This window comes from Pelobates fuscus, chromosome 3 (genome assembly GCF_036172605.1).
Source record: "Pelobates fuscus isolate aPelFus1 chromosome 3, aPelFus1.pri, whole genome shotgun sequence".
Lineage (NCBI taxonomy): Eukaryota > Metazoa > Chordata > Amphibia > Anura > Pelobatidae > Pelobates > Pelobates fuscus.
Window position 1 is genome coordinate 89236578 of NC_086319.1, and position 24703 is coordinate 89261280.

The 24703-nt window shown below is 41.0% G+C and overlaps 1 protein-coding gene across 2 annotated transcripts in view; it reads left to right on the forward strand.

The window, feature by feature from the left end:
• The first annotated feature begins 10930 nt into the window (after positions 1–10930).
• The window catches only part of PDE6A (phosphodiesterase 6A), an 83196-nt gene continuing 69423 nt past the window's right edge, over positions 10931–24703 (forward strand). For both annotated transcript variants that reach the window (XM_063447332.1, XM_063447333.1), the window contains exon 1: positions 10931–11653. In XM_063447332.1, coding sequence (XP_063303402.1) covers positions 11180–11653 — 474 coding nt within the window. In that variant the 5' untranslated portion in view covers positions 10931–11179. The remainder of the gene's footprint in view (positions 11654–24703) is intronic.

Sequence of the window (24703 nt, forward strand, 5' to 3'; positions counted from 1 at the left end):
AGCGAGAGTGTTAATAGTGTGTTGCTGTATTATAGTGCACGGTACCATAACCCTGTATATTTACTGACATTGTATAATAAGTACTAATCATTGTCGTCCATTGCATGTTTTAACACCATAACCACTAATAATTGTATTGTGACCTTAACTTGTGCTTTGACCTATGCTAACCGTACTGTAACCGCTATTTGTAAAAGACGATGTTACTGGGTGTGTTATAGACGGGTAATTCGTATATAGAGAATTATAGCGTGGGTGACTGTATAGTTACGCCAAAGGGCATAATATTGATTATATAGTGACTGGTGTAGCAGCTGTGTGTGTACGGGAATTCCCTGAGTGTTTATTGTTATTGTGTACGTTTCACTTGGTAACCGTACCACGTGGTGCTGTTGCCAGAGGAAACGGGTGTGACTGTTGAATAGTACGCGTGTATAGTAATCGTTGTCGACGACGTTCCATTGTTAAATATGGGTGCGTCGCAGTCAACGATTCCGGATCCCTTAGGATGTATGGTTAAGAATTTTAAAAAGGGATTCAAAATTTGTGATTTTGGGGTAAAGATGTCTCCTGTACGTTTGGTCACTTTGTGCACTAGGGAGTGGCCTACTTTGGTTGCGGCATGGCCGCCACGTGGCAGTTTGGATCCAACTCTGGTACAGCGCTTACACGTGGCTGTATCAGGTAGGCCTGAACTTTACGGCCAGTTTCCTTATATTGACTGTTGGAGACAGGCCGTAAATGACTCGCCAAAATGGCTCCGGACATGCCACGAGGAACAGTGTCGCCTCATGGTAGCTAGGACTTGTTCGTCCACTAGGGCTGGTGTTAGGCCCATTTTGGACACGCCCCCTGAGTCCGAGATCCCTTTGCCGCCCCCTTACTTTCCGGTAAGAGGAAGTGACGCAAATACAGGAAGTCCTGTAACCCTTCCCTCACTACCCCCATCCACTTCCGCTTCCTCCTCCAGTGCAGGATCCACCCCCCCTCGTACTAAATCCCCCCTTCCGGAACCAGATAGACCAACCTCCATTAAAAATGAATATCCTGATTTGGCGCCACTTCAGACTTCCGGTCAAGCTTCATCTAGCTCGGCCCGAAGTGTTTTATTTACCTCCTTTTCCCAAAACCAAACTCCCACATCCCCATACCCTATTTCTCCCCGACTGGAACCCATGACTGACGCCCCTCCACGTAGCCCCATACAGACCCGACAGTTGACCGGTGCCCAACAATTGAGACACTATCAGATGCCTCTTCGTCTGAATCCCGGGTCAGCCTATATTAATGCCGCAGGTCAAATGGCACAAGCTGACCCTGTCTTCGTATATGTTCCCTTCACTACAACCGATCTTTTAAACTGGAAGACCCACAATTCCTCGTATACTGAGAAACCACAAGCCATGACTGATCTGTTCACCTCAATAGTACAGACACATAATCCGACATGGGCTGATTGCCAGCAGTTATTAATGACTTTATTTAACAATGAGGAAAGGACAAGAATAAATCAAGCAGCCATTAAAGCATTAGAGGATAGAGCCCGTGCTTTGAACCAAGCCAATCCAGCAGCATGGGCCGCGACACACTATCCCAACACCGATCCCGATTGGAACGTAAATGGTGCTGATATGGTTCAACTCAGAGCCTATAGAGACGCTATAATTGCTGGCATGAAAGCCGGAGGAAAGAAGGCTATTAATATGTCAAAGACAGTTGAGGTGATTCAGAAAAGCGATGAAGCGCCCAGTGTCTTTTATGACCGATTATTGGAGGCGTACCGCTTGTACACCCCCTTTAATCCGGAAGACGCAGACAATTCCCGAATGGTGAACTCCGCCTTTGTCAGCCAAGCTTACGGAGATATTAAGCGCAAGCTACAAAAGCTAGAAGGGTTTGCAGGTATGTCAATCACCCAACTAATGGAGGTAGCAAATAAGGTGTATATGAATAGGGAAACAGAAAGCAAGAAAGAGGAGGAGCGCAAGATGCGTAGAAAGGCTGATATGCTAGCGGTAGCAATCGCAGGCGTAGATAAACGGGGCCCAGATAGAGGTGATAGTAGATGGAGTAGGGAGCCTTTGAGTAGGGATCAGTGCGCGTATTGCAAGGAAGAAGGGCATTGGAGGAACGAATGTCCGCAAAGAGAGCAGTACGAGAGGGTCCTACCCAGGGCAGGCTACGGAAACTTTAGAGGCAGAGCGAGAGGTAGAGGAGGCCCCGGAGGGAGTAATGGTTATAGAGGGAGTAATGGGAACAGAGGAAGTGTTAGGGAAGACAGATATATTCCAGCAGCGCAAAGGTCCCGCGATAGAGAAGGTAGGGACTTCGTAGGATTGGCTGACACGGTCATGGAGGACTATTGATACCGACCGGGCTCCATCCCCCTTGGCCGAGCGGAGCCTATGGTCGATGTATCAATAGGGGGGAAAAGGAGTGCGTTCATGATCGACACTGGTGCTGAACATTCAGTGGTGACTAATCTAGTTGCTCCTCCATCTGGAAGGACTATTACTGTGATAGGAGCAACTGGAAGAAGTGCTGAAAAACCAGTTCTTAAAAGTCGACTCTGTACATTGGGAGGCCACATAGTAAAACACCAATTCCTTTATATGCCTGAATGTCCAGTCCAATTGCTGGGACGTGATATGCTATCCAAATTACAAGCGCAGATTACGTTCCTACCAGATGGAACAACATCCTTAAAGTTTAATGGACCTTCAGGTATTATGACTTTATCCGTACCAAAGGAAGAAGAGTGGCGACTTTATACAGTGTTGACTAGCCAAAACCCTAGGAGTGATGAGACATTATTTAACATACCAGGAGTTTGGGCAGAGAACAACCCACCAGGACTGGCCCGCAATATTCCACCTATAAAAATTGAACTAAAACTTGGGGTTTATCCAGTGAGCCTGAGACAATACCACATCCCGCAGAAGGCTAAGAAGAACATCCAATCCTATCTGGATAAGTTCATACGGTATGGTATCCTAAAATTCTGTACTTCCCCCTGGAACACCCCATTGCTGCCTGTTCAAAAGCCCGGCACAGATGAGTATCGACCTGTGCAGGACTTAAGAGCAGTCAATGATGCGGTTGTTAGTATACATCCAGTTGTACCCAATCCATATAACCTGCTTGCTTTAATTCCGGGCGGGGCTACTTACTTCACAGTTTTAGACCTCAAAGATGCCTTCTTTTGCCTCCGAATTGCCGCAGAAAGTCAATGTATTTTCGCTTTCCAATGGGAGAACGCTGTAACGGGCTCAAAACGTCAAATGACTTGGACAAGACTGCCCCAAGGGTTTAAAAATTCACCTACCCTATTTGGTTCAGCCCTAAGTCAAGATCTATTGGATTTCGAGTCCATCCCAGGAGAGTGTGTATTGTTACAATATGTAGATGACTTGTTGATAGCAGCAGTTACAAAAGAAATCTGTCAGCAAGCAACGCACGATCTACTACACATTCTCTGGAAGGCAGGATACAAGGTGTCTAGAAAGAAGGCTCAGTTGTGTTTGCCAACTGTCAAGTATCTGGGATTCCATATCTCTGAAGGTCAAAGAATTATGGGGCCAGAGAGAAAAGAAGCTGTCTGCCAAATACCAGTACCCAAGAATAGAAGACAAGTGCGAGAATTCTTGGGGGCAGCAGGCTTCTGTAGGATATGGATTCCCAGCTATGCGATACTGGCAAAACCTCTGTATGCAGCTATCAAAGGTACAGAGCACGACCCCTTCCTATGGACCCAAGAACAGCAAACGGCATTTGAAGATGTGAAGAAGGCTTTGATGAGTGCCCCAGCATTAGGTCTACCTGATCACACACGACCATTCTACCTGTATGTACACGAGCAAAGAAGAATGGCTGTGGGAGTATTGACACAGTACTTGGGATCATGGCAAAGACCTGTTGCCTACATGTCTAAACAATTGGATGCAGTGGCCAGCGGACTTCCACCTTGTCTAAGAGCCGTAGCTGCAGCCGCCCTGCTAGTAGCTGAAGCCGATAAACTCACTCTGGGTCAAGAACTTTATGTACGAGTCCCACATGCAGTACAGACGTTGTTGGATTACAAAGGAAATCATTGGTTTAGTAACAGCCGTATGACCAAGTATCAAGCAATGTTGTGTGAAAACCCAAGAGTGCATTTAGAGACTGTAAACACCTTAAATCCAGCTACCCTTTTGCCACAACCTAATGAAAGTCAACATGATTGTTTGGAAGTAATGGATGAAGTATTCTCAAGTAGACCAGATCTTCGTGATTTTCCCATCCAGAACCCTGATGTTCAATATTATACCGACGGCAGTAGTTATGTGAAAGAAGGGATCCGCTATGCAGGATATGCAGTGACAACAATAGACAAGGTGATAGAAGCTCGGCCACTGGCGAAAGGAACATCAGCACAAAAGGCAGAATTGATAGCACTGACACGAGCGTTACAATTGGCTGAAGGTTTAAGAGTGAATATCTATACGGACTCTAAGTATGCGTTTTTAACCACTCATGCCCACGGAGCTTTGTATAAAGAAAGAGGACTACTGAATTCAGAGGGCAAAGAAATCAAGTACGCAGCTGAAATCCTACAACTATTGGAAGCAGTGTGGGAGCCGAAAGAAGTCGGTATTATTCATTGTCGAGCACATCTGAGAGGTGATGGTGATGTGACCAAAGGAAATCGGATGGCAGATAGTGCAGCTAAGCGTGCTGCTGAATCAGGAAGACAGGAGTATGTGGGGCATATAGCTGCTCTTATACCAACTCCACTGTCCCAATGGACTCCAGTTTATACAGCTCAAGAAGAAGAGTGGTTAAAGACTGAACCGGGAAAGTATCTGGAGAACAAGTGGTATCAGCTAGAAGATGGAAGAATAGTCATACCAGCATCACTAGCGGTAGAAATTGTCCAAAACTATCATAACGGGACACATTCTGGGAGAGACAGTACTGAAGAATCTCTTAGAAAACATTTCTACATACCAAGATTGTCCAACTTGACTCAGGCCATTGTACGTAGATGTGTAACGTGTGCTAAAAATAATGCAAGACAAGGACCAGTAAAGCCACCAGGAGTCCAGTTTATGGGGGGACTCCCCATGTCCGATCTACAAATAGACTTTACAGTGATGCCTAAGTCGGGTGGACATCGTTACCTGCTGGTAATTGTGTGCACCTATTCAGGCTGGGTAGAAGCATGTCCTACTCGTACAGAGAAAGCAGGAGAAGTTGTGAGATTCCTGCTACGAGAAATAATACCCCGATATGGACTACCCTGTTCTATAGGATCGGACAATGGTCCAGCTTTTGTTCATCAGTGCCTACAACAACTGACTCATATGCTTGGTATAAAGTGGAGGCTTCATACTGCATATAGACCCCAGAGTTCTGGTAAGGTAGAGAGAATGAATAGAACTATAAAGAACCAGTTGGCTAAAATGTGTCAGGAAACCCAACTTAAGTGGAACGTTCTCTTACCCATAGCTCTATTGCGAATCCGCAGTACCCCTACCAGAAGGATGGGCCTCTCTCCTTTTGAAATCATGTATGGGCGACCACCTCCCGTACTTGGTAACTTAAGGGGGGACTTGAGTCAGTTGGGAGAAGGAATTACCCGGCAGCAGGTTGTAGAGTTGGGTAAGACTATGGAGGAGGTACAGAAATGGGTACAAGATAGATTACCTGTGAATATTTATCCCCCTGTTCATAGTTATCATCCAGGAGACCAAGTGTGGATTAAAGAGTGGAATAATGTACCGTTAGGGCCCAAGTGGAGAGGTCCTTATGTTGTTCTTTTGTCTACCCCTACAGCGATAAAAGTAGCAGAAGTGACTCCGTGGATACATCACTCCAGGGTTAAACCAGCAGCAGTCGATTCTTGGCAAGTTACAGCAGATCCAGAGAATCCCTGCAAGATCCGGTTAAAACGCACTACTCAGTTGGAGTAACGAGGAATCGTGTGGATTACAAATTTTATTGTTACAGGTAGTGAGTGTTTAGACGGCCATAATAAAGCTGTCCGCTCACCAACATATAGTATATAAGTCAGGAAAGTCTCGAAGGGACACCTGTGAAGATGAGCAGAACTCCATTCCCTGCAGCCCCTCACATCCTGGAAGCTGAGGCGCCATCGCACGGACGAAGACTGAGGATGACGGCGAAAGATGTGCTTTTGATAGTGTTTATTTATATGTGTTTTTATATTCAGGAAGGTAGAGGTACCGACACTCCTAGCTGTGAGGTATGCATAAAGACTACGAGAACAGGTAACCATATTTCCCAAACCCTAATCTGGCATTCACAATACGAGTGTAAAGGAGATGTATCGAGATGTAGATACTTAAATATAGACTATAGTGTGTGCCATTTAGGAGTAGGAGAACCTAAGTGCTTCAGTCCGGAGTATCAACCTCGTACAATTTGGTTGACTCTCAGGAATGGAGATCCTCAGGGGACCCTAATTAATAAGACGGTGTTAGAATCCGTACATTCTTCGGGTGTTCTGCTATTTGATGCGTGTAAAGCGATATCGAGTGGTAGAAAGCCGTGGAATGTATGTGGGGATCTTAGATGGGAGAGGACGTATGGGTCTAACGATAAATATATTTGTCCCAGTAGCAAAAATAAATATGTAAGTCCTAGATGCCCAAATAGAGATTATAACTTTTGCCCATATTGGTCTTGTGTGGGGTGGGCAACTTGGGGACAGACAGCAGACAAGGACATGATTGTTACTAAGTTGCCTACCAATCCATACTGTAAGTCTATGGAATGCAATCCAGTCCATATTCTTATAAATAACCCCGACAAGTTCTTAGATAAATATGGTAATTTATTTGGGTTTCAAATATACGGGACGGGTTTAGACCCTGGGACAATATTATTTATAGGGATAGAGACTGATACGGTAACCTCCCAAACTCATCAGGTATACCATTCCTTCTATGAAGAAATGAGTATAGATAATAAGATCCCCCATAACGCTAAAAACCTGTTCATAGATTTAGCTGAGAGTATTGCTGGTAGTCTTAATGTAACCAACTGCTATGTGTGTGGAGGTACTAACATGGGAGACCAATGGCCTTAGGAAGCAAAGGAGGTAATGTCCGGTTCTGAGGCAGTTCAACAATTAATATCTTCACAAGCCGATTATCAGATGAGTGTTAGAGGTAAATCTGAGTGAAGATTAAAGACCTCCATCATAGGTTATGTTTGCATAGCAAGGAAAGGAATGATGTATAATACTTCTGTAGGAGAATTAACTTGTCTAGGGCAAAAAGCTTATGATGATGATACAAAGAATACAACTTGGTGGTCGGCTTCAAATGTCTCAGAACCATCTAACCCGTTTGCTAGATATGCCAATTTAAAGGATGTGTGGTTTGATTTATCCATCACATCAACCTGGAGAGCCCCAGCAAATTTGTACTGGATCTGTGGTAAGAAAGCCTATTCGGAGTTGCCACAGGACTGGGAAGGGGCATGTGTGTTGGGTATGCTCAAACCATCCTTCTTCTTGTTACCGATTGAAACAGGTGAGACTTTAGGTGTTAAAGTGTATGATGTGAATCATAGGAAGAAAAGGGGACCCATAGAGATAGGTACATGGGAAGATAATGAATGGCCTCCCCAGCGTATCATAGATTATTATGGGCCAGCCACGTGGGCTGAGGATGGTACCTTTGGTTACAGAACCCCTATTTATATGCTCAACCGCATTATAAGATTACAGGCGGTGGTTGAGATTATCACTAATGAGACATCACAGGCGCTCAATCTTCTAGCGAAGCATAACACCAGGATGAGGACCGCAGTCTACCAAAATAGATTAGCCTTGGATTACCTTTTGGCAGTAGAGGGAGGTGTATGTGGGAAGTTTAACCTGAGCAATTGCTGTCTTCAAATAGATGACGAAGGGCAAGCAATAGCTGAGCTTACTAGCCACATGGTTAAACTAGCGCATGTGCCTACTCAGGTATGGAAAGGGTATAATCCAAGTAGTTGGTTTGGTAGCTGGTATGAGTGGTTCGGAGGGCTTAAGGCAGTGGTAGGTGGAGTCCTACTAATTTTAATGTTGTGTCTACTCCTGCCGTGTCTTATACCCTTAGTAGTTAGGTCTGTGCAAAGCCTGATAGGAACTATAGCAGAGAGGAAGGCTGCTGCACAGATAATGGCCATATATAAGTATAAGGCTTTAGATCAGGGAGAACCAATGCAGGAAGAGGAGTGTTGAGGGATTCACATCATAGAAAAGTCTGGTCTGGTTCATGGTAACCTGAGGTATATGCAAACCAAGGTTAAGTGATGCCTCAAGTAATTGTGAAATATCAGAGGCATCAAAGGGGGGAATGTGATGTAATTCCAGTAAAATACAAGTTTAGCAGGCTAAGATTGCCACAAGGCATATGTATGTATATGTGTTTGTAGTATCAGTTAGTTAATTACACGTAGCTAAGATACTGTCATCACTGTACTGACCAGGTGCAGGAATGTAAGAACTGGAATTACGCGTCCCTCTCCTTTGTATCAGATGAGCCACGTGGTTAGACCGGATGGATGAGTTTAGACTCTATTCATTAAATAGGTTAAGGGTATGTGTGGGTGTAGTTAATTGTGGGAGGAGCTACAGTGCTATATAAGGAATGTACTCTATGTATTCAGTACTCAGACTTTGCTGTATTTTGGTGACGCTAGTCCCTCTGAGTCCCGATCGGTGATCCAATAAAGAATCTCTTCCTTCCTGAAGAAACCTGTGTCCATCTCTCTGTGCTTGGCTTCCGTCAGTTTCTCCGGTATCAAGACCACCCAGGAATAAGTGTGCCTCCAATTACAGTTTGCAACAATGTTGCAAACGGGTAATTGGCAATCAGTGTAATGTATTCTTTGTCCTTTGGGTGGCCGCCATTCGGGAAACAAACATGTGGCGGCGGCCATCTTAAACTACCGAACAGCGGTGTTTTGCCGTCGAGTGTCTGGAACTAAAATCGGACACTTGACTAGGCAAACACCGCTGAGACCTCCATACTTCCAGAAATTCGTATAGAAACTACCGAATGACCCGCCGTTCGGTAGAAAGAACCCCACAAACAAGGGAATTCATTCAAACCCTCTCCAGGCTCTATAACACAGGCAATTCGTCTGTTTTCATTCCCTTGTTTGTGACCGACCGCAGGGCCAAAATGCATGGAACTGTTTTCGGATACTTTACCCATGCGGTCGGTCAAATCTTTGGAAACCCATATCTGCCGAACAATTCATCCGAATGACTTGAATTTTGAGTATGTTGTCCCCCTGAATAAGGGCTATGCTGGATTTAAAGGTGTACCCCCTGTTTTTGGGGTACATCCAGAACTGGGCTGAAAAAGTGTACCAGATCATTGGGTTTAATGTTATCTGAGAGGAGGGGATGTGTGGGCTGAACCATGTATATGATTGGTTGTTTTATGCCTCCCCCTGGGTGTGGCCTGTATGTGTATCATTGTAATAAAAGCCAGGCTGGATGAGCCAGTCGAGAGTTCCTGTTTTACCCTCAAGGTGATGTGTCGTCTCGTTATTGGGGGGAAGGATTCGTTGTATGCTGTTCCAGTTTGACTGCTAGGAGTGTAAACCTATCGTATGGTTTTTCCTATTCGGCTGTATACAGCATTCATATGCTAGAGAGGATTTCTATGCTTCTCAGAGTCGGTGGTTGTGGTGTCTACTGCAGTGCTTGAAGTCCTCAGGAGCGCTAGGAGCATCCTTCAATGGAGGTACCCAGTCGGGGTGCCAGGTGATCCGTTACAATTACTAACATTCACTTCTTCGTAATAGTCTCTATATACCTCTTAGTGGTAGATGCACACTATTGGGAGCATCATAAACCAGATTTCAACTCTATACTTCCAAATGATTCCTTTTTTGTCTAGGAAGGTCCTGCCTATTCACAGTATGCATTAATTTCTAATTCTCCTATTTTGTCCTTTGCTGTTATCTTTCTCTTTTACTCTGTTCCTGTCTCTCAGTTTCTGGTGTTTAGCCTTCCCCTCATTTCCCTAAAAAAACGTATTTTCCAAGGATCCCAACTCTCATTCATGTCTTCCATTTCTTCCTATCCATCGCCTCTATTTCCTGTCTCTGGAATCATCTCTCCTTGTGCATTCAAGAATCTCTCCTCATGTACTCAAAAATTAAGTTTACACAAATTCATGGACTTTCAGCTCCCTCATCATTGAGAGCATAGCTAATCTACTCATAGTTACACTCTTCAAATACTTTAGTGCTCTGGGGCGGAGCCTGACCTGCACGAGGATAGGATATATATCCAGAGAGCAGAGAGGGAAAAGCTGGATAATAAGCTATTTGTAGCAGTATCCAAACCATTTTTTGGATATCATTATAATTATTATTACTGGTATTTATATAGCGCCAGCATATTCCGTAGCATGTTTTATAATTTTTGCCCTTGTAAGTAGTTAAATCTTACTATAATAAACATGTGCAGGTCTGGGCCATAACGGAATTCCAGTTGCACATGGTATGGAGTCATTTTCTTTTTATTTGTGACTATTTTCTTCCTTTTAACTTAAGAGATTTGTTAATTTGCACATCATTAAGCCGTGGTGTGGTATTGAAAGGGGGTTAATATCTATCTATGAATACCAAAGGTACTCAAACCTCCCTTTAAATAGGCCTTTATAGATAATGTTAGTGTAAGCCTTTAACAGCATAATGCATTATGTGCAAAGTATTATCTACTGTCGTCTTGTAAACACGACGCTCTCTTTCTTTACAGTTTCTTAATCTGCCATCTGCACTGGCTACAGTATCATTGGCAATGGCCTGCAGCCTTTAACTTGATTGGGTAGTGGATTACAGAGATGTCATGTGACCATTTAAAATGATCAGGTTAATCCTCATTTCACCTTCACTATTAGTGGAATAATGCTTGCCTTGCTAAGAATCATCTTACACGCATTGTTCCAAATCAGGCTTACAGCTCAGAGAAAGAAGATGGCATGAGAACAATTTCTCCTTCCGTCCCCTGAAGGAGAAAGACCCAGGGGATTCCTGGATCTCCCTGGGTTTCCGAAATTTTCACCCCTACCTAATTGTATTTTTTTGTTTCAGTTGGATTCAGAGGCATTTCCTGGTTAAAGTGCAGTGTGATTTCCATTGAGTTGAAGGAACAATTCTCATCATGAGTGGGTTGTCGGAGGAGGCAGTGGAGAAATTTCTGGATACAAATCCTGTCTTTGCTAAAGAATATTATGACCTTAAATTCAGGCCTGGGATCATATCTGACCTGCTCAGCACCAACAAGACAAATGTTGATTTCTCCCATTATCATTCTATGTCCAGTGTGGAGGAGAGTGAGATTGTGTTTGACCTCATTAGGGGCTTTCAGGAAAACCTCAATGCTGAAAGATGTGTCTTCAGTGTACTCAAGAAGTTGTCTTTTATTATCCAGGCAGATCGTATGAGTCTCTTCATGTATCGCATGAGGAATGGTACTGCTGAACTTGCCACCAGACTTTTTAATGTTAACAAAGATTCCACCTTGGAGGAATGTTTGGTATCCCCAGATTCTGAGATTGTGTTTCCTTTAGATACTGGAGTTCTTGGATTTGTGGCACAGTCTAAGAAAATAGTCAATGTTTCAGATGTCGCACAGGTGAGTAAAATGTGAAATTTATGCTACAGAATAAATGAGGAGGACATTACCTGTTTTTTTTGTTTGTTTGTTTTTGCAATTGCTCCTATATGGCTTTATAAGAACAATTCGGTTTATGTAGCTGTATGAATTGTATTTATTTCAGCAGGCACAGCAGATGCACTCATATTTTAGTGCACGTGTTGAAGCAGGCCATGTACAGTACACATCAATATCTAATCCAGGATTATATCTGGCCTTCCAAAAGCTGTTGTACCTCAAGAAGATAAGCTACCACTGAGAGCTCTGAGTCACCTCAGTGTGAATGTGAATTATTTCAGAAGCCCTTATTAGCTTTGCTGTGCCATATCTACATTATTTCTCTGTACAGTAGCCCATTATTGTCAGACATGTAATGCCATGAGACCGCTTCAGCGAATGCTATTTACCTTGCAAAAATAAAGCTTTGAAGAGTTTAATACAATAGAGATGAATAGAGGTGAATAGAGGTGAAAGTTAGAAGATTCTAAAGGGTAAGCTTGTTATAGCCTATTCAATTCTCGAGATGAAAACAAAGCAGGGTAAAAGAATGTTTTACTGTAATGGTATACTGATACGAATCCATATTGCAGATGTATGGATTACTATTTTATCAATGCACCTTTTATGTGAACTCTGTATTTGTAAGGTTTATGGACAATCAAGTTGTATACATGGACTGCCAATATGTAGTGATCCATTGTATATTGCGTGCATGGTAATCAAAATGCATGTACCCCAGCATAAGGGGTAGATCCAAAAAAGATGCATGTCAGTGTGCCTGAAATGGCCAGAGTCACCCTGTTATGCTTGGACCTTATGCAGACATGTAATTCTGTCAGCCTGCCAAAAAGGGGCGGCTAAACGCAGCAGAACCACTTTCAAATGGGCACAAATGACCTCTAATGACCTTGTCCAGCTGAGGCATGTTTAGTTGTATACGTGCACTATGCCACTTGGGACCTTTCTCTATTGTCATAAGTGATGTTCATTTGGGAAAGCCGGTATGGTAGTACAGGGTACTCAAATATGGATTGTCCTAACAAACCTATGTCTCTTACCTATAAATTATTCTAACTCTTACTATTATTGGTACATTACCTTAAATAGTCCTTAACCCACTTCATGTTTTATAGTTTATACAATTTATTCTTAGAGTTTCGTTTTTTGAGAATATATTATTAAAGGTACCTTTCAATCATACTCTATAGTAATCTTGCTTGAAATAAACATCAAACTTTTTGAGCAGGCAATAATGTTTAATGGGCACTGCAGAATGGATAACCGTTTTAATGGGTATAACAAAGTAAGAATGTACGTTAAAAACAATACTCTCCTTTAAATGTCTCTATTTTAATACAAGTTAATAGTGTGTTATTTTTCTCCAGGACCCAATTCTTTGTGACTTTTTGTTTATTGAAATTATGATTGGGAATTCTCACACGTGATTATATCACCATCTGCTTTAATGAGCTTGGTGCATAGGTTCATGGTATAATGTACAGTTGTACGTTTCCTCATGACTTCCTCTTAAACACGAGAGACAATGGGGTGGGGCTAAAGCACATTTTTGAATTTTAAAAAAGCATTGTTGCAATAAGAAAAATAAGATAATTTATTTGTATGTCTCTCGCTCACATGCATTCTTGCACAATGTGTGCTTCAGTTGTCCTGTCAAGACAATTTTACCAGATGCATATATTAAAGTGTGTAACCTCACGACTGTAAAACTGTATATTACGATAAGGATTACTGGAGATACTAGCCATATTCCTTTAAACATTTAAGGAATATTTCCTTAAATACTTTTTTGTGGTCATAAACAAATAGATAACATAAATATTAAAAACAAGGTTTTGCTAAACATAGGAGTAAAATTATTTTGTGAAGAATCCCTACTGTTTAAAGGATGGGGGTTATCTATTGATAGTGACACACACCTCACACACATTGACACACAAATACATACAGACACTGAATATACAAACACTCACCTGCTCTCAAACACATATTGGCAATACAAATGCATGCACACACTAAATCTACACACAAATACTAATCTAGCACCAGAAAAGAACAAGTAACCAAAGGCGCTCAATACACGTCTACAATATAAGTATTAAAACTTTAAAAGCGGCTCCCTTATAAAGTGCAATAGCTCATAAAACACTAAAAAACGACAATATAGGAAAAAGGGAGCGCACCCTTTTTCCTAAATACTAATCTAGGCCTTAAACATCTGCCAATCCCAATAAAGTTGACACTTTCCTAAAGTACATGTCTAACTTTCTCATGACTATGAGCAGTGTATGTTCATAGAGACATGTATTAAAGGATCACTATAGGGTCAGGAACACAAACATGTATTCCTGACCCTATAGTGTTAAAACCACCATCTAGCCCCCCTGGGACCCTCATGCCTCCATAAATATAGCAAAATCTTACTGTATTCAAGCATGAAGCTGTAGATCTGCATGCTGTTTGCCTCAGAAAAACAAGCTGTCCGCAGAAGTGGTAGCCTGATCCAATCACAATGCTTCCCCATGGGATTGGCTGAGACTGACAAAGAGGCAGATCAGGGGCAGAGCCAGCATGATTCAAACACAGCCCTGGCCAATCAGCATCTACTCATAGAGATTAATGGAATCAATGAATCTCTATGAGGAAAGTTCAGTGTCTGCATTCAGAGGGAGGAGATACTGAATGTTTGGATGCATTTTACACACCCATGACCCAGGAAGGATCTCTAACAGCTATCTGGGGAGTGGCCAGTGAAGTTATCACTAAGCTGTAATGTAAACACTGCATTTTCTCTGAGAAGTGTTTACAGCAAAAAGCCTGAAAGTAATGATTCTACTCACCCAAACAAATTCAATAAGCTGTAGTTGTTCTGGTGACTATGGTGTCCCTTAAACTGCTTCCCATACTGGGCCATTTCTAAAGTTAAGTCATCTCTAAGAGGAAAGTAGTGTATGATACTGACAAACAATGTAAGAATATCTTTACAATCCTGAATATCTCACTAATTTAAAATGCTTTTACAACGTCCCATGTGTTTTTTATTCTCTGATGAGTCCCTGATAGATATTGCACATCAATAAAACATTCATTCAAAAAAATGAATAAATGGGAAAAAAATGTATAGTTATTCCATCCTATTAAAGGAACACTTTAGTGTTAAGTATGCAAAGATGTATTCCTAATACTAACAGCACCCACACACACACAGCACCCTCACACAGCACACTAACAGAACCCTAACACACACACACACACACACACACAACAGACTACCAGTACCCTCACACACAGCACACAAACAGAACCCTCACACACAAACAGCACCCTCACCCAAAGTACATTAACAGCACCCTTACAAACACACACACACACACAAATACCCTCACCCACATAGCACACTACCAGCACCCTCACACACAGCACCCTCACACACAGCACCCTCACACAGCAGTGTATGTATGTTTGTGTGTGTATATATATACATATATATGCAGAAAATAGATAGAGCACTCCAGAGGTAAAACATCCCACCCGTCTATCAAATGCTTTTCTAGTTTAGTCAAGAAAGATACACATCAAATATTTTCTGAATCCAAGTCTGGTCCATACAACCTCACGATGAAGGAACATAAGGCACTTGAGGACCTTGCTAACGACAAAAACATCACCATCAGACCGGCCGACAAAGGCGGAGCAATTGTCATACAGAACTATGAATCCTACCGTACGGAAATACTTAGACAATTATCTGATACCACCACATACAAGAGGATCACGTTTGACCCCACTAAGAACATAACCCAGAAACTACAAGCATTGATCAACCGGGGTGTCACGGCCGGCTGGCTTGATGATCAAACTGCTAATTATTTGATGGATCTGCATCCCAAAATTCCCTTACTGTATACCTTACCTAAGGTTCATAAAGATGCTCAAAATCCCCCCGGACGTCCCATCGTCTCTGCCAAACGAGGGATACTGGAACCGTTGGCCAAATTCATCGATCACCATTGCAAAACACCTACATTATCAATACCTACGTGTCTCAAAGACACACAAGATCTTCTCTCAAAACTCAAACTCATTACCCTCCCTGAGGGCCCTATTACTCTGGCAACTGTAGACGTGAAAAATTTATACACGATTATACCTCATTCTGAGGGGGTGGATGCCATGAGACAGACACTTATTCAATCTAACCAATACAATGGACCTCCCATTGAATTTCTTTTGGAATGTCTTGAGTTTACGTTAAGTAACAATTATTTTCGTTTTGAGAAATCTTTTTATATTCAACAAACAGGGACTGCGATGGGATCAGCCATAGCTCCGAACTATGCGAATAGTTACATGTACGCGTATGAACAGAAATATATTTTATCGAGGTACCAATCACACCTCATATTATATCTGAGATATGTGGACGATATCCTCATGCTTTGGGCAGGTCCTCCTTCATCCTTTGAAATCATGATCCACGAGCTCAATATGATCAGTTCACCAGTGCGATTTAGCCATAGCTGTAATATTGAGAGAATCCAATTCCTTGATGTAGAAATCTATCGTTCCCATCATTCCATTGGCTACACTTTATTCAAGAAGAGCTCGGATCGTAACACATTCCTTCACGCCACAAGCTTCCATCCTGGAGCACTTAAAAGATCATTGCCGATCTCACAGTTCCTCAGAGTTTTAAGGAACAACTCAGACCCGAACAACACTGAAGTACAGATCTCCACGATGCAACAAGCATTTCTGAAAAGGGGATACTCATATCCAACATTGAAACGCTCCTTAGACAGAGCTCTGGCGATTTACAACAAGTCTGATGCACAACTGATGACACCGTCTAATAAACCTAGGATTGTCACCCTACCTCTGTTATACCACACGGCCAGTGACCAAATGGCCAAGTCTATTCGCAGAAGATGGGACTTACTGTCATCTGACCCCATATTACATTCAGCCTTTTCTCATCCTCCCCGCATTGCTTTTAAACGTAACCGGAACCTTAGAGATATCTTGGTTAAAAGTGATCGCCCTGAACAATATGAGACGTTGAAAATTCACAACAAAACAGGCTGCTTTAAATGCACCAACTGTGTTACATGTGGCCATATGCTCACAGGCTCCTCATTCGCCCACCCACATTCAGGGAAACGTTATTCCATCAAACATTATATCACTTGCCTTACCACCCACGTAGTCTATTTAATATCCTGCCCCTGCGGTCTATACTACGTGGGGAAAACTGATCTTACAGTACGGGACTGCTTTCAGGGATAACAAGACAGATAAACCGGTGGCCAAGCACTTCTTGGAGATGAACCATCGACTTCCCACTCTCAAGTTTATGGCCATCGATCACATCCCCCCTTCTCTAGGGGGGGGTGATCGCTCTAGGATCTTGCTCCAACGTGAGACATATTGGATCAAAACACTGGACACTGTACATCCCAGGGGCCTTAATGAATACGTCTCCTTCAATGCTTTTTTGGACATTCGTTGAATATGTTTTAAATATATATTTTTTTCGAATTTTTCTCGAATTTTTTCAAGAATTTTTTTGGACGCTTTTTGAAAGTCTCCTCTAAGTGATTCTTAATCACGTTACCCTTTTCTTGCTATGAACCATTTGAATAGTGTTTTATTGCCTCCTCGAATGTACCCATTGGTCTGAATTTGTATTTATAGTTATACAGTTAGTACACTTACGTTCATTATCGACTTAGTATGAAGAGTGGGCATTGTCCATCTTCGGTTAATCTTCTTTGATCTGCTCATCCTGTCAGTTGCCTAAGGCCTCATTTATTCATATATTTTATCTAGATTTGATAATATGGGTATATTCTATATATACACCACTGGATGTTATACTTTATAGCTCTATATAGCTACTTACAGACAGTGATGTTATGTTGTATCTCAGTCACTATATTCTTCTTTACTTTCATCACTTCTCTCTGCCATACACTCACATCCTCTATTACTCTGTACAGTAGTCGTAGCGCTGCATTCACTCATTCATATATTCACACACCCACTCTCTCCGGTCTTTAATAGCCCTTCCATTAGTTTATACTTTTACCGTCATGCACTGTCACCAGCAATATCCTTCACGGATTTTTTATTTATTTTTCTATTTATGTATTCATTTACTCTTCTGTTTATTCATCTATTTGATCACGTCCATTTCCATTACTCTATTTTTATGCATGTTATGTTTCTATATCCATAGTATACCTTCTTCCTCATTATTTCATTTATTTATTATTACATTTTCTCCCACTTTCTATTTTTTATTCTTCTATCTTTTCCACTTTTTTTATTTTTTCTATTTTTTCTACTTCTTTATTCTCATCTCCTATCTTCTTATCTGTTTTAGGTATCACTTACTCTTATTCTTATTCTCTTTTTCTTATATACTATCCACTTAGTCTCTATTTGGTGGTTTATACCCTCCACACACTCCGGAGTGTTTTACTCTTCGATACACATCATCCTGCCTGCCATTACTATCACCGGTCATATGGCTAGCTAACGCCTATAATTTTTCTTTTTTTTCTCATATCATCCAGTTCAATCAGTAACGTAATCTTTTGCCCATATTCTTTTAGCCACTGTTACTTCACTACACAGCACATTTACATTTTTCACGGACCGTTGCCTAGGTTACCCAGATACACCTTCACGACCTCTTCCGGTCGCATTTTTGTGATGTCACTATCCGCCGACAGAATCACCACGGCACCGGTTCCAATTACAGCATAGCGTTCACACATGGTTTGGGGATACACAGCTTTCTCAGGTTAGTGATTACTTTGTTATTGGTTAGGCTATATAATGTCACTGTTGCACTTGTTTTATTATCTTGACAAAGACCTTAGGGTCGAAACGTTGATTCTCTTCACTGAATAAACCACTTTTGAACAAAGACCTCTGGAGTGCTCTATCTATTTTCTGCATACATACCTACGCTCTGCAGCACCGAGGCTTTTTTACATTTTGCATCATCTTTAAGGTAGAGTGCCAGACCTTGAACTTTTTATTTATACATATATATATATACAAATACACGCGGCGTGTGTTTGTGCTTTTGGGTGCACACCCTAATGCAATAGGCTGTGCACGCCTATGAATGTCCTATTCATTTTTTCAACAGCCACAAATTCACGGGTTCCTTTTACAAAACTCTCAAGTCCTTTCTTAGTTTCACATTTTATTTTATAGAGGCAAAACTAAAATGTTCCATGATCTGTAACTGTGAAATACTGAAATGTATGTATGGTTAGCAAAATCAAATAGGAACTTTACTCAATCAAAGCAAAACAGGGAGAATAATGCTTCTAATATATTTTATTGTAACAGGTGGTATAAATAGGTCTTGATTATTGCTAGGTAAAGTTGTTAGCTTAGTTTAAAAGCATTCCCACATTACACACAGGTCCCTTAAAGCGGGTGAAAGGTACAAGAAAGAAGACACATGTTGTGCCATGTGTTCCATGGTGTGGCACATGTGGTGATCTGTCATCCTTGCCCTCAATTTATTGCTCTATCTGTAGTCTGTGCTAATTTTGATTGTTCCTGATCTGGCTGATGATAAAAAGAAACCACATGAAAAGTAAATATATGTCTGTACACACATTTTTACCTATAGTGTATTGGAATTCTAGGTCTTATATTTCAAATGTGTATAAAGAAAAAAAAAATAGATGGCAATTTCAATAAATATTTAAGACATGATTGCTTGTTTTATTAAATATATTTTATGATTAACTGATCAATACATGTTCATCCTTTTATTGAAAAAAAACTTTGGCATGTGCACAACCTAATATTACACGTGATTATAGATTTAATTTCTAAACATTAAATGAATCAAACTCAAACACTTCTAAATATGGATATATGAGAAAAATTTGATCTTGATAACCTTGTATTTAATATTTCTAAAAGAAATAACAGACACGTAATAGGAATTGGAAAAAACATTGTGGTTTTAATCAATTAATCCCATGTTGGCAAGGTTATAAATGTATATGAGCATTCTTGACGGGCTGATTCATAATGCATTATCCCCTTTAGTCTTCACCATACTTATTATACCTGCCATGTTTTTTCTTGGTTTTAGAGTGTTTAAGGTTTCAAGATACCAGTGTGATACTAGTAGATCAATTTACCCAAGTGGTCCACAAGTCTGTTTATCTTACTGCAGATTTATTGAAATGTTGACATTGTCTAACTTGCTCATGGTAGCAGTTAATGAACTGCTAATGGAAAGGATGACTTTTATACTAATGCTCTTGGTTTCTTTAAAATATATCTGTTCATGTATACAGTAAATGTTGATTTCTGTGAACTTAAATATTGAGCTTTACATCTTCAATATTGGTGACCAATGTTGTTCCTAAAATATGAATTTTATAACTTGCAGTAAATGGTCAAATAATGTTTATAATTCTAACTTCTCATTCATACTGTGTACACTGTTACATTTTTGTAGAATTATGTGCATTTTGTTGTTGACATGAGAGCAGGTCCTATGAGAAGAATGTTGTTGAGTGAACATGACTCTACTCTACTAGCATTTGTCACCTGACCTCTGTATTGGAGTTGGTACACAAATTCCACACAATGTTTTGCCTTACCGTTGTTAGTTTTCCTGGTGCATGGTGTGTAGATGATGCATATCTAAAACAAGAATGAGCTATTTTGTTAAAGGAACACTATAGTCACCTAAATTACTTTAGCTAAATAAAGCAGTTTTAGTGTATAGACCATTCCCCTGCAATTTCACTGCTCAATTCACTGTCATTTAGGAGTTAAATCACTTTGTAGCCCTAGCCACACCTCTCCTGGCCATGATTGATAGAGCCTGCATGAAAAAAAAACTGTTTTCACTTTTAAACAGATATAATTTACCTTAAATAATTGTACCTCAATCTCTAAATTGAACTTTAATCACATACAGGGGGCTCTTGCAGGGTCTAGCAAGCTATTAACATAGCAGGGGATAAGAAAATCTTAATTAAACAGAACTTGCAATAAAGAAAGCCTAAATAGGGCTCTCTTTACAGGAAGTGTTTATGGAAGGCTGTGCAAGTCACATGCAGGGAGGTGTGACCAGGGTTCATAAACAAAGGGATTTAACTCCTAAATGGCAGAGGATTGAGCAGTGAGGCTGCAGGGGCATGTTCTATACACCAAAAGTGCTTCATTAAGGTAAAGTTGTTCAGGTGACTATAGTGTCCCTTTTTTTTTTTTTTTAATTCTTTATTTTTGTGTGCATGAGTTTAACATAGATTTTCTCCAATGCCACAACAGCGTTGGCAAGAAATATTAATAAAACAAGACATTTCTGTTACATGGCATTTGAATATACAGCACAATTTTTTGTAAGTAATAGCAGGCATAGAAAATTACAGGCTAGAGACCCTATGTTAGGAAAAGGTAGATTTTACAAGCTTAAAACAAGGATTTGTATGACATGAGTATTTTGCAAGGAGAGTGGAACAGACATCTTTTCTACAAGTTTAGTGTTAAATCTCGCTTGTTGCCTATGCATTTAAGTAAATTTTTAACACGCTTATTTTGTAGAGTATCCTCGCAGCGCCATCTATGCATCACCGCTTTTATGCCTATTTGTGTTTGTTTCCAAGACATACATTATATTTAGGCACATCAGGCCTGAGTAGCCTGAACACAAGTGTAGTGTTGTGCGACATGGGAGACCCAGCGCAGCGCGAAAACAAAGCGAAAAGGTGGTGAGTAACAAAAAGTCAAACTGGGTGCGACAGGCAAGGGCAGAACACAGTCCCCTCCGGTACATGATCCCCGGCACTCTCCCGCCGCTGACCCGTGTGCAGGAAGCGTCGGCAGGGCTCCAGCAGGTAGGAGAATTCGGCAAGTACCGCTCCATCGGTTTAAGCCCTGGTTCTTTATCTGGGGGTCTTGGCTGGGGTGATTCGTCCAGGCGCTAGGTTGCGATGTGAGGCACATCCTCGCACGTCTCAATGCCCTGGAGTGCAGCATTGGGGCCGGACCCAGTCGCCAAGCACACAGGCTTGGGCTGCCATTTCCTCAGCTGAGTGGCTTGACAGTGCAGGGGTGGGTGCTTCAGCCCGCCTGTAGCTGTGTTGTGGTTCCTGTCTGCTGGCAGTCAGCTTTGCCATTCCAGACTGTGAGGCCGCCATTTTGTATAAAAAGCGCGGGTGTCCGAAAGCAGGCTAAGATCTGTGGGATCTGCTCCTGATGGCGCCGGATCTCTCCACTGTGGACCGGGATAACCCCCCCGGTCCATGGGGGGGAGGGGGGGGAACGGGGCCTGTGAGGAGTGTCACAGGGCTGCTGTGTGGCTGCTAGAATATAGAGCAGAGTGGCGGCCGTCCACCCTGCTTCTCTCCCGTTTAGGCCGCAGGCTCCAAAGCTGTGTATAACCCTCCGGGTCTCCAAAGCTCCCGATCTTGGGGTCTGCAGTAGTGCCCACAGCTCCCTGCTCACTTTGCTGTACCTCTTGGCTGAGATAAGAACAGTTGATGCCATAGTATTCGGCCCAGATGGCTAGCTTTTGCAGGAGCCTCTCCCGCATGCGACCGGTCAGCATGGCGGTCAGGCCCCGCCCCCCTATAGTGTCCCTTTAAGTAACCATTTTGGGATGTAGAACTGAAAAGAGATTGCTGATTTTGCTAATTTATTTTTTATTTCAACATTTTTGTTTTGCCCGAGCTCCCTGAATTCTTTATCTTGATTACAAGCTGGTTTCTTTTTTTGTTTGTTTTTAGGCTCTTTTTTTTGTTAATTTTTTAACACGTGCACATGGATCTAGGCCAGTGTACTCCATAAGAAGTCATCGGAAGAGAGAAAATTAACATTAACTTGGCATACCCTTGACCAATTCTCTTATTCTCTTATAAAACTCTTAGAGTTTATCTGCCAAAAAGTAGAGGAAACCTTATTTCAAGTCAGAGTGGAAGACTGGTTATCCCAAAAGACTTAATGCTGTTAGTACAAATGTTATTATTAGATTGCTGCACATTTGGCCGACTATTAATGTCCCTTCACACGGTTAGGAGGTCAGTCGAGATGGTATGGAGGTAAGGAGGTATCAGGTGAATCCGGGGCTGCGCGCTCGGGATGTAGAATCCCTTCTATGGCCCTGACCGTGTGAAGGGACATTAGGACATGTAGTCGGCCAAAGGTGCAGAAATCCAATAAGAATTGATCTTGGACCTTCATACAGGAGTTTATTCTACTGAAGAACTGCATGTTAAATCAGAGTTTCTTTCTTTCTACTACAGAATGGGTGAGACAGGTTCCTAAGCCCTATCAGTGACTTATATCTATTGCTTTTTTTGTGTGTATATACACTTTTTTCTATTTGTTGTACACAATTTTTAATTTCTTCATTTTCATTAATTCTTTTTTAATTCTTTCTTTTTTTTATAATATTTTTATTGTTATTTTTATTATTACTGAATATTCATGGGATACATCAATTACAACTATGAACTAAACAGTTTCCACTAGGAACGTTCTTAATTTTCAGTGCAAAGTCTTTAACCATAAATTGTGGAACTTCTAGCTTGTCCAGCAATTGTCTCTCTAGGAGATGCATCAGGTTATATATATTTGTGTGTATTAGGGTGATTTTTCTTGTATCCTGTACTTTTTAATGCACTTTATATATTCACACACACACCATATGGGTATGCGGAACACTACACACTTTAGATTTGCACTTTACATTTTTTTGGCACCTATATCGTCTGATGGTCAGTTTTTAATGCTCATATGTTTATGCTCATATGTTCTTGTTACTATACCTTCTTACATGACCGTGTGTGGCAATACTATATTAATAAACAACAACGAAGACATTTCTGCAAATATTATATGTGGAGTGCGGTATCGTATTGATTTTCTAAGTATTTATTGTGAGGTCTTTGGAGGGTGTCCCTGATACCTGCATCATTTGTTTAAAAGAATGCAAGCACACTATACATTTTTTTCTAAACTAAATATAAATATGTAGCATGTTTCTTTTAACTATCTACTCAGACATTTAATTGTGACTTTAAAATGCAGATGAACATGCAATAAAAGTATGGTTTGAGTTTTTGTGAGTATGTATCATTTGTAATCTAGAATTTTTTTTTAAAGGACCTGTATACTTCTGCAAAGCACCAAACAGTGTTGATGGACACATTCAGAAGTAAAGTTAGGGTATGCATTCTGTGTGGCCTAAAAGCCTCTTCTATACAGAGGTGTTATAAGTGTTAAACCAATGTCGTCTTTAGTTGGTAACGGGATATTTACTAGGTTCAATACAATGATGATATATTGGGAATTATCAGAATGTCTCTTTTCAGTGAAGCCATTATATTTGCCTTCGTATTCAGAATTGGCATGAAGTCTGCTATGAGGTTCAATTATTATTATAATAATTAATATTATTTATATAGCGCCAACAAATTCTGCAGTGCTGTACAATGGGTGGACTAAGAAACACGTAATTGTAACCAGACAAGTTGGACGCACAGGAACAGAGAGATTGAAGGCCCTGCTCAATGAGATTACATGCTAGAGGGAGTGGGGTAGAGTGACACTATGGTAAGGGAAGGAGTAGAAAAGTAGGGTGCTAGAATAGTATTCGCTGAAGACTTAGTTTTTTTGATGACAGTTGCAGGATTGTGAAAAAATATGGTATCTGGTGTAAGAATTTCCCTGTGGATATTTAAGGATATTCTTTGAGTATCTAAGGATACTCATCCAAAATTGAATAGTAGATTTTTGTAAATGGGTTGTCTACACATTAGTAAAAAAGAATCAACCAATTCTATTTCAGAATGTCCTATTTAAGTGCTTTAAAAAATAAATACATATTAAGAAATTAATCATTGTCTATCGTTTCAGTATTTTCAATAGATACAAAAAATTGTATTCAAAAGGCAAGTGTCCTTTCTTATATTACCAGCTCCTTTGAGAACTATGTAGTTTCTCTAATATGGGCAT